This window comes from Gopherus evgoodei, chromosome 5 (genome assembly GCF_007399415.2).
Source record: "Gopherus evgoodei ecotype Sinaloan lineage chromosome 5, rGopEvg1_v1.p, whole genome shotgun sequence".
In the NCBI taxonomy this organism is placed as follows: domain Eukaryota; kingdom Metazoa; phylum Chordata; order Testudines; family Testudinidae; genus Gopherus; species Gopherus evgoodei.
Genome location: NC_044326.1, coordinates 142,961,051 through 142,970,585, shown reverse-complemented (window position 1 = coordinate 142,970,585; position 9,535 = coordinate 142,961,051). Strand labels below are relative to the sequence as shown.

Sequence of the window (9,535 nt, the reverse complement as noted above, 5' to 3'; positions counted from 1 at the left end):
TCAGCGCTCAATAGGGTGTGCTAGTTTTTGAAGCCTGCTGGAGCAAACTGCCTTCTTGGCAGACTCCTTTACTAAAAAGGCATCTGGATCAAACTGAGCAAGGTTCGCAGTGAGCCTGAAACAGTGAAAACACAGAAGAAGAATGGGTTAGGAGTATGAATTGTGGCACAGTGATTTCTGAAGACTCCCTCAGTTTTAACAACTGGAGCCTAAGTTCTGAGTCTACAGCTACTAATAATAAGAACTTATGTTCTCAGGAGACCTTCAAACTGCACCCCTTACACTCTGCACAAGTCACTGCTGACCTCTCCACCTCTCAGCCAAAATTTAATAGTAGGTGTCAGTACTAAAATGTCATTATTTTTGCAAAATATATCACAGAACATTTTGTAATACAAGGTGATATATTGCCACAGATAATTAAGGTTGACATGCTGACAGGCCAGGTGCCAGTGCATGCCAGATTCTCAAGGCACTTTCCTTGATTGTGAATATCAAAGATGCTGATTATATTGTTTTCATCTGTCTATATTCCATAGTTTGCTATTATGTTACTTCTACATTATGTATACCCTGTAATCAAAGGTGTGTTCATGTAAGATTGTAATCAGGAGTTAAAACTTCATAAAAACTAATGAAGGATTGTTGTTTGATATTATATTACCTTTTACATCGTGTATATCTCTGTGACTAAACTCATTAGATATAAATGGAACCTTGGAAATGCTAATGAAAGACTTAATGGCTATAACAGGAAATGCTCATTTCAAAGCCAGGGATCATGGAGGAATAAAGACACTTATCAGATTACCTTTTGTGGGGGAAAGCTATAAATATGGGTTCATGGAATGATCCTGCATCTCTGGACTATCTGGATTCCAAAAGGGTGGAAAAACTAAGCGAGTGGACAGAAAATCCCAGACTTCTCCTGTGTAACTAATTAATGATCTGGAGGATGGCATGGACTGCACCCTCAGCAAGTTTGCAGATGACACTAAACTGGGAGGAGTGGTACATATGCTGGAGGGTAAGGATAGGATATAGAGGGACCTAGACAAATTGAAGGATTGGGCCAAAAGAAATCTGATGAGGTTCAAAAAGGACAAATGCAGAGTTGTGCACTTAGGACGGAAGAATTTCATGCACTGCTACAGACTAGGGACTGAGTGGTTAGGCAGTAGTTCTGCAGAAAAGGACCTAGGGGTTACAGTGGACGAGAGGCTGGATATGAGTCAACAGTGTGCCCTTGTTGCCAAAAGGCTAACAGCATTTTGGGCTGTATAAGTAGGGGCATTGCCAGCAGATCGAGGGACGTAATCATTCCCCTTTATTCAGCATTGGTGAGGCCTCATCTGGAGTACTGTGTCCAGTTTTGGGCCCCACACTACAAGAAGGGTGTGGAAAAATTGGAAAGAGTCCAGCAGAGGGCAACAAAAATGATTAGGGGGCTGGAGCACATGATTTATGAGGAGAGGATACAGGAACTGGGATTGTTTAATCTGTAGAAGAGAAGAATGAGAGGGGATTTGATAGCTGCTTTCAACTACCTGAAAGGGGGTTCCAAAGAGGATGGATATAGACTGTTCTCAGTGGTACCAGATGACAGAACAAGGAGTGGGGGAGGTTTAAGCTAGATATTAGGAAAACTTTTTCACTAGGAGGGTGGTGAAGCACTGGAATGGGTTACCTAGGGAGGTGGTGGACTCTCCTCCTTAAAGTATGAAATTAATTCGAACTTATTCTATTCGAATTTTCAGAAGCTATTTTATACATTCGGTGTTGCGTGTCCCCAATAAAATGCATGAATTCGGTGGAGTGCGTCCACAGTACCGAGGCTAGCATCGAAAGTCAGAGGGTGCACTGTGGGAAACTATCCCAGAATTCCCACAGTCTCCATCGCCCATTGGAATTGTGGGTTAAGCTCCCAGTGCATGATGGGGCAAAAACATTCTCATGGGTGTTTCTGGGTGTGTGCCATCACTCGCTCCTCCCTCCGTGAAAGCTACGACAGATGCTGTACTGCCAGCAGACGGTGCAGTATGGTGCACCACCTGTCTCCTGGTACTGAATCCAGCTCGCATGTCCTCTTGTCTTTCTATCTACTCTTTTATCTAACCATTTCCCACCTTTTTTCAGCTACCGTGAACCGAGCAGCACAGCTTCCGCCGCAAACTCTGCTCTCCCACTCTTGCGTTGCTAGCTAATTTTTCCGTGTTCTCTGTCATGGGCTCGAGTGCAAGCTACAGAAGGCAACAATTCCCCGCCATTTTTTGGCCATTGTGAATGGAGACACACAGTTTCCACAGCTTTTTCCATGTTGTCGGTCCTGGGCTCCTGTGGAAGCTACAGAAGGCAACAATTCCCTGCCATTTTTCGGCCATTGTGAACTGAGCCGCACAGCTTCCGCCGCAAACTCTGCTCACGCTTCCGCCGCAAACTCTGCTCTCCCACTCTTGCAGCTCTAGCGAGCGTCCCAACCCTGTGAAAGCTACAGAAGACAACCATTTACCGCCTTTTATTGGCCATCTTGAACTGAACAGGCCTCTTACGTTTCGTGCCCTTTTTCCAGGATTACCTGTGCAGGCCCCATAGCATGGAGCCCGCTCAGATCTTCACTGCAGTTTTGACCATTGTAAATACCTCGCGCATTATCCAGAAGTATGTGCAGTACCTGAAAAACCAGGTGAGGAAGCGACGACAGTGCGATTACTATACTGATGAGGTCATGGACACAGACGTTCCTAGAAGCACGGCATATGGCAATTGGGAGATCATGGTGGCATTGGGCCAGGTTCATGCTGTAGAACGTCAATTCTGGGCCCAGGAAACAAGCACAGACTGGTGGTACCACATAGTGTGGCACGTCTAGGATGATTCCCAGTGGCTGCGAAACTTTCGTATACGTATGGCCACTTTCATGGAACTTTGTGACTTGCTGTCCCCTGCCCTGAAGCACAAATACACCAAAATGAGAGCAGCCCTCACAGTTGAGAAGCAAGTGGCCTTAGCACTGTGGAAGCTTGCAACACCTGACAGCTACCAGTCAGTCGGGAAGCAGTTTGGAGTGGGAAAATCTACTGTAGGGGCTGCTGTGCTGCAAGTAGCCGGTGCAATCATTGACCAGCTGCTATCAAGGGTAGCGACTCTGGGAAATGTGCAGACCATAATGGTTGGCTTTAATGCGCTGGGGTTCCCTAACTGCGGTGGGGCAATAGATGGAACACGTGTCCCCATCTTGGCCCCAGCACACCATTGTGGCCAGTACATAAACCGCAAGGGGTACTTTTCCATGGTGTTGCAAGCACGGGTGGATCACAAGGGACGTTTCACTGACATCAACGTGGAATGGCCAGGAAAGGTGTATGACACTCGAATCTTCAGGAACAGTTGCAGGAAGGGACTTACTTCCCTGACCGGAAAATAACCATTAAGGATGTTGAAATGCCTATAGCTATCCTCGGGGATCCAGCCTACCCCTTAATGCCATGGCTCATGAAGCTGTACACAGGAACCCTGGACGGTAGTAAAGAGCAGTTCAACTACAGGCTGAGCAAGTGAAGAATGTGGTAGAATGTGCTTTTGGACATTTGAAAGGGCGCTGGCGCAGTTTACTGATTCAGTTAGATCTCAGCACAACCAATATTCCAACTGTCATTGCTGCTTGCAGTGTGATCCACAATATCTGTGAGAGCAAGGGAAAACGGATTCCCCACTTGCTGCCTGTGCCCTGTCCTCCTCCACGTCTTCGTCCTCCAATGACTCTTCCTCCTCGCTCCGTGGCACTCCCCTCTTGCAGGTGTCCATGGACAGTGGTGGGGCAGTGGTGGCGTCACCCCCCTAATTGCATGGAGCTCACGGTAGAAGCGGAATGTATGGGGCTGTGACCCAGAGCGCCCGTTCGCCTCCCTGGCTTTTTGGTACGCTTGCCTGAGCTCCTTGATTTTTGTACGACACTGCTCTGTGTCCCTGGAGTAGCCTCTTTTTGTCATGGCCCTGGAGACTTTAGCGTATGTATTTCCATTCCTTTTTCTGGAACGTAGTTCTGCCATAACAGACTCACCTCCCCAGCATGCAATGAGAGCCAGTACCTCCCGTTCGGACCATGCTGGGGCTCGTCTGCGATTCGGGACTATGTGATCTCCTGTGATGGTGGACTGTGCATGGTCATCTGTGATGGTGGACTGTGCTGATGGTCACCTGTGCTGATGGTGACCAAACAGGAAACGAAATTTAGAAGTTCCCGGGGCTTTTCCTGCCCACCTGGCTAGTGCATTGGAGTTGAGAGTGTTGTCCAGAGCGGTCACATGGGAGCATTCTGGGATAGCTCCCGGAGGCCAATAATGTTGTATTGCGTCCACAATACCTTTAACCCAGGATTACGATCTCAATTTAAGCACTACTCCACTTGCGAAGGTGGAGTACAGAAATCGGATTAAAGAGCCCTTTAAATCAAAAAACCAGTTTGGTCATGTGGATAGAATCATTTTTTTTTCGAATTGGGGGTTGATCCTGCTTTGAGCAGGGGGTTGGGTTAGATACCTCCTGAGTTCCCTTCCAACCCTGATATTCTATGATTCGATGATTCTATGATGATTCTATGAACCATGAAAGACTTTTGGAGATTGGCAGATTACTACATCTCTGCTAACATTTGGATTTACAAACTTTGACTCACCTGTTAATATGTTTTACCTACTTTAACCTCCCAATAACTCGTTTCTTTTTCTTAGCTAATAAATCTTTACTTAATTTACTAGAGAACTGGCTACCAGGATTGTTTTTGGCATAAGATCCAGAGTATCCCTTGGTTTGGGGTAAGTGACTTTGAGATTGGGAATAAGCTAATGTGATGTGATTTTTGGTTTCTATAACTTTTTAATCACAATGTTAAGTTTGTCTGGGTGGCAAGATAGGCTCGAGGGTCTAAAGGGACTGTCTGTGACTCCAGGTATAGTGATCTAGGCATCCAGCTTCTGATCCACTGTAACCCCCAGGTCCTTTTCTGAAGAACTGCCGCTTAGCCAGTCGGTCCCCAGCCTGTAACAGTGCATGGGATTCTTTCATCCTAAGTGCAGGACTCTGCACTTGTCCTTTTTGAACCTCATCAGATTTCTTTTGGCCCAGTCCTCCAATTTGTCTAGGTCACTCTGGACCCTATCCCTACCCTTCAGCATATCTACCTCTCCCCATCTTAGTGTTATCTGCGAACTTGCTGAGGGTGCAATTCATCCCATCATGCAGATCATTAATAAAGATGTTGAACAAAACCGGCCCCAGGACCGAGCTCTGGGGCACTCCGCTTGATACCGGCTGACACTGAGCCATTGATCACGAGCTGTTGAGCCTGACGATGTAGCCAGCTTTCTATCCACATTATAGTCAATTCATCCAGCCCATACTTCTCTAACTTGCTGGCAAGAATACTGTGGGAGACCATATCAAAAGCTTTGCTAAAGCCAAGACATATCACTGCCACTGCTTTCCCCACATCCACAGAGCCAGTTATCTCATCATAGAAGGCAATCAGATTGGTCAGGTTCTCCCACTGGTGTAGGTAATCCAGTTGCCTGAGAGGTAGTAGCTAGGTTGACAGAAGTTGTCTTTTGCTTACATAGCACTGTCTATGTGCAGACTTAAGTTTGCTGAGCTATGTTGCTCAGGGGTGTGGATTGTCACACCCCAGAGGAATGTAGCTAGGCTGATCTCTCTAGAGTGACCAGCCCTTAGAGGGTAAGTTCTTTGGGGCAGGGACTGTCTGTCTCTCACTATGTGCTAGGGCAATGTTTTGTGCAGTGGGTCTCTGGTTGTTTTCTAGATGCTACTTAATAGAGACAGCAACAAAAGGTGCCCACTATAACTTAGTGCTGCCCTTGCCTGAGGCAAAGCAGCGTCCCTAAGCCTGACATGAGGAATGAACACTGCTCTCAAAGAAAACCTACAGCACTGCTGAGAAGCAGAGAAGAATTCAACAGATTGAATCACAGAAGCCAGAGAAATCAGAGGATCAGATAGGGAGTAGGGTGAGGGACTTCTATCTCCCTGCCAAACCAGGGAGTATATTTTGAAATGTATTGTCCAGACCAGCTATAAAATTCCCCTTGATGCTACTGAAGCATCTAATTCATCTCACGGTCATGGCACATCTCCTGATATTCCACCTATGTTTTATTTTCTCAGTTTCTTCCCATTACCCCAGCTATGTCCTGCACAGTCACACGGACAAATTCCTCTCCTTCCTTGGTGGTTACACCCCTCAAATTTGCAGAGTATCACATCCTCACTGAGTCACTGCTTAACCAAGTTAAGTATATTTAGCTCTTTTCTCACAAGTCAATCCTCCAGACTTGGATTATATTTATTGCTGTTCTCTAAGCTCCCTCCAGCTTGTCAATGTCTTTCTGGTAATGCTTGGCCAGAATGGAGCAGGAATTTCTACCTACTGTCGCCTCAAACCCATCCCAGCTCTGTCACGATACCTTTGTCTGAGGCCTGAAATTGAATTGGCCTCTTTTGCACCATGGGCCACTGCCAACTCCTATGAGGTGACAGACAGCACGTTAAACTGATCTTTCAGTATTGCTACTTACCAAGTGTCTCCTTCTGATTGAGCTGATGTTTCAGTTCATTTTTCTTAGCTATGTTAGCATGTGTGGGGGGCGGAGGGTGTTTCCAAGCTGAATTACACTTTATTTCTCTGCACATGCCATCTTTTCTCTAGTTTCCTGTCTTATTTCTCTGTCTTGGGTGGTGGTAGCAACTCCTCCTAACTCTTCAGTATCTGTTAATTTCATTAGTGTGTTTATTCCACCATCCAGAAGATGATAGATTAGGATGTTAAATAAGATTAACCCTTGCAAATTCCTTCAGTAACCTGCCTTCCGCAACTAGATACATTGCCCTTTACCATTATTCCTTCACATTTGTTACTGGCTTGTTAAAAATTGAATAATATAACACATCACCAGTTTGTGGTTTCTGCCCTTGTTTTCTGACCATCTGCCCTGAGACAGGCACTCACAGTTGTGAGCCACTCCAGATAAAAGCTACATGAATGAACAAAGACCATTGTATGATACATTAGCCTTACTTTTCTTATCGTATTTACTAACTAATGTGCTAAATTCAGTAATTCAGAGTGGTTTTCCCAGCTCTGCCATCTCAAAAAATTTAAAAGCACTTTTCAACTATATAAACAGTCCAATACACATTCACAAGTTGCTTCTTCCAATACTAACATGCAAACATGTGTTTAACAGCACAACTAGCTTTTGGGTTTCTACAAGAACTAATTATGCTTAATACATTTCCACATTCTGTACGAAATGGCCATAGACCCAGCTGGTGAAACACAGGAACAATGACAAAGAAAAGTGCTCTCTGCACATCTGAGCAACCTCTCACCTCTTCTTTTAGCAAGTCCCTTTGGTGAGCACATACCTTTTGCACGGCTGGGACAGTTCCTCAATCCTAGGCGTAGTCACTGCGTGCTTTGCTGCCTTTGTCACTGGCCGTTCAGTATCATGGGCAGGCAGATACTCAGGTGACACCACTTTTGCTTTAGCCAACTCTAGTGTCCGAACACTTGCTACTGCTTGCTGGGCAGACCTAGATACCTGTGAGAGGAACCATAGGAGGCACTCCCCTCGACTTCTGTCCTGAAAGTACAGCTGTTAGATTAAAGCCAAAGGAGCATTCTGCTGTGAAGTGCTGGGCTGAATGTTAGGAAGCCACTGGGCAGCCAGTGCCATACTTTCCTGTCAGGAGACACCACTTCCCAAAGGGATTTAAGGTGTACCCAGTGCAGCCCAGCATAGCAGCCTAGAGGTAATAAAGGCATGGATCACAGTAGCAAAGTCCACAGCCAAGAGAAAAGGCTGGAGCCTCCTGCCCAGACACCGCCTGGCCACTGCTGTTATTTGATCCTCGGGAAGCAGCTGGGAGTCTACCAAGTCTACTAAGTTATACACCCAAGTGACAAATGCTACACCCATCATCTCAATCAGAGGGGCTGACAGTGTCTTTGCTAAACCCTGTAATGCTTCCCCCAACCTGCCATCATAGGCTCAGTCTCAGCAAGAATGAACCTCATGTCCAGTCCTGCCCAGACCTGGAGAGAAACACACCACCGTACTCTCTGACCTGGGCTACACAGCCCCGTTATAAAGCTGAAGGCATCAAGGCGACTCGTGGTAGGGACACAAAAGGGGGCACCAACTAAAGGGAGGGCAAGTGAACTCCCCACATGACTCCTCTCCACCCTACCTCCAGCCTAGGGCCCCTGCACACTCCCCATCCACCATTACCTGGGGCTTTATCCTCCCACTGTGCCAGCTCCCCCCTGACAGGTTTGACTGTTCTTGGCAGCCAGGCCCAGAGCCACTCCCAGATGCTGCCTGGGAGAGTGCCTGGCTGTGGCAGCAGCAGGCTGCCCCCTGCCCAGGCTCAGCTTCTGGGGACAGCGGCTGAGCGAGCCGGCGTGCCCCCAGGAGCTGAGCCTGCATGGAGCAGCATCCCAGGAAGGCAGCGTGTCTGGAGACAGTGCCATAGGTGCACATGGTGATGTGAGAAGAGAGGCCCCATTGGTCCAAAGAGCTAAGTTAGATAACTCCAACAAGAGGAGCAGAGGGAGGGAAGGAGACAAGCGAAACGGAGGGAGGCAGCATTGTCTAGGACCCAGGAGACACGGGATCTATTCCTGGAGCTGCTACTGACAAGCTATGTGATCCTGGGCAAGTCACCTCCCTTCTCTGTGCCTCAGTTTCTCCTCCCTACCCTGACCACGTAGACTAGTCTCATTGGAGAGGGGTCCTGAGTGCAGGATCTCAGCTAGCCAAGGTTTGCTAGAGGCTGAAGTCTGAGTCTGTGGAATGGACCAGAACAAAGGGGCAGGGTCTGGAGTTGAGGGAATTCTTCTCCTTCATTTCCCTCTCATAGCTCATTCTTTCCCATCACTAGCTCTGAAATCCACCCTTTCCTCTCCATCCCAACCACTAACACCTTGGCCCTGGACTCGATTCTCTTTTGCCCAAGCTCCTAGCCTCTTTGGTCTTATCTTTGGTATTATAGTGGTGTCCACAGCCATCAGGCTTTGCTGTGCTGGGCACGACCCACACGCAGTGAGAGAACTTTTACAGTCTACATGGACAGGGGAGGGAGGAGAAACTGAGGCCCAGAGAAGGGAGGTGACTTGTCAAAGATCATATATCACCCCGGCTTGTCAGGCTATCCTATGCCAAAGCACTTTCATTCCATGCATCACCTTCGCTGCCCTGCATGGTGCACTCTCCATCTTAACCACTGCATCTCCCTCTTCCCATAAACTGGACAAGCTTCAAATGGATCTGTACTGCTGCAACATTTGCTCCTATTTCTACTGGGGTAAGTCCAAAGTGCAGTGCCAGCCTGAGAACCATGTCAGGTGCCAGGCAAATGCATGGGTGGGAGAAAGAATCCTTGTCCTTGGCTACAGACTGGATGCAGGACTGTTCTGCAGCAGCTACTTCAGCCTAATGGCTAGAGCAGCTTCTCTGGGCCC

General features: G+C 47.4%; 1 protein-coding gene across 1 annotated transcript in view; it reads right to left on the bottom strand.

The window, feature by feature from the left end:
* Positions 1–9,535, bottom strand: part of LOC115652712 (testicular haploid expressed gene protein-like) — a 31,115-nt gene continuing 21,580 nt past the window's right edge. Inside the window, exons 8-9 of the mRNA XM_030565098.1 lie at positions 7,438–7,613; positions 1–115 (exon numbers count right to left, since the gene is read on the bottom strand). Of these exons, the coding sequence (XP_030420958.1) occupies positions 1–115; positions 7,438–7,613 (291 nt within the window). The remainder of the gene's footprint in view (positions 116–7,437; positions 7,614–9,535) is intronic.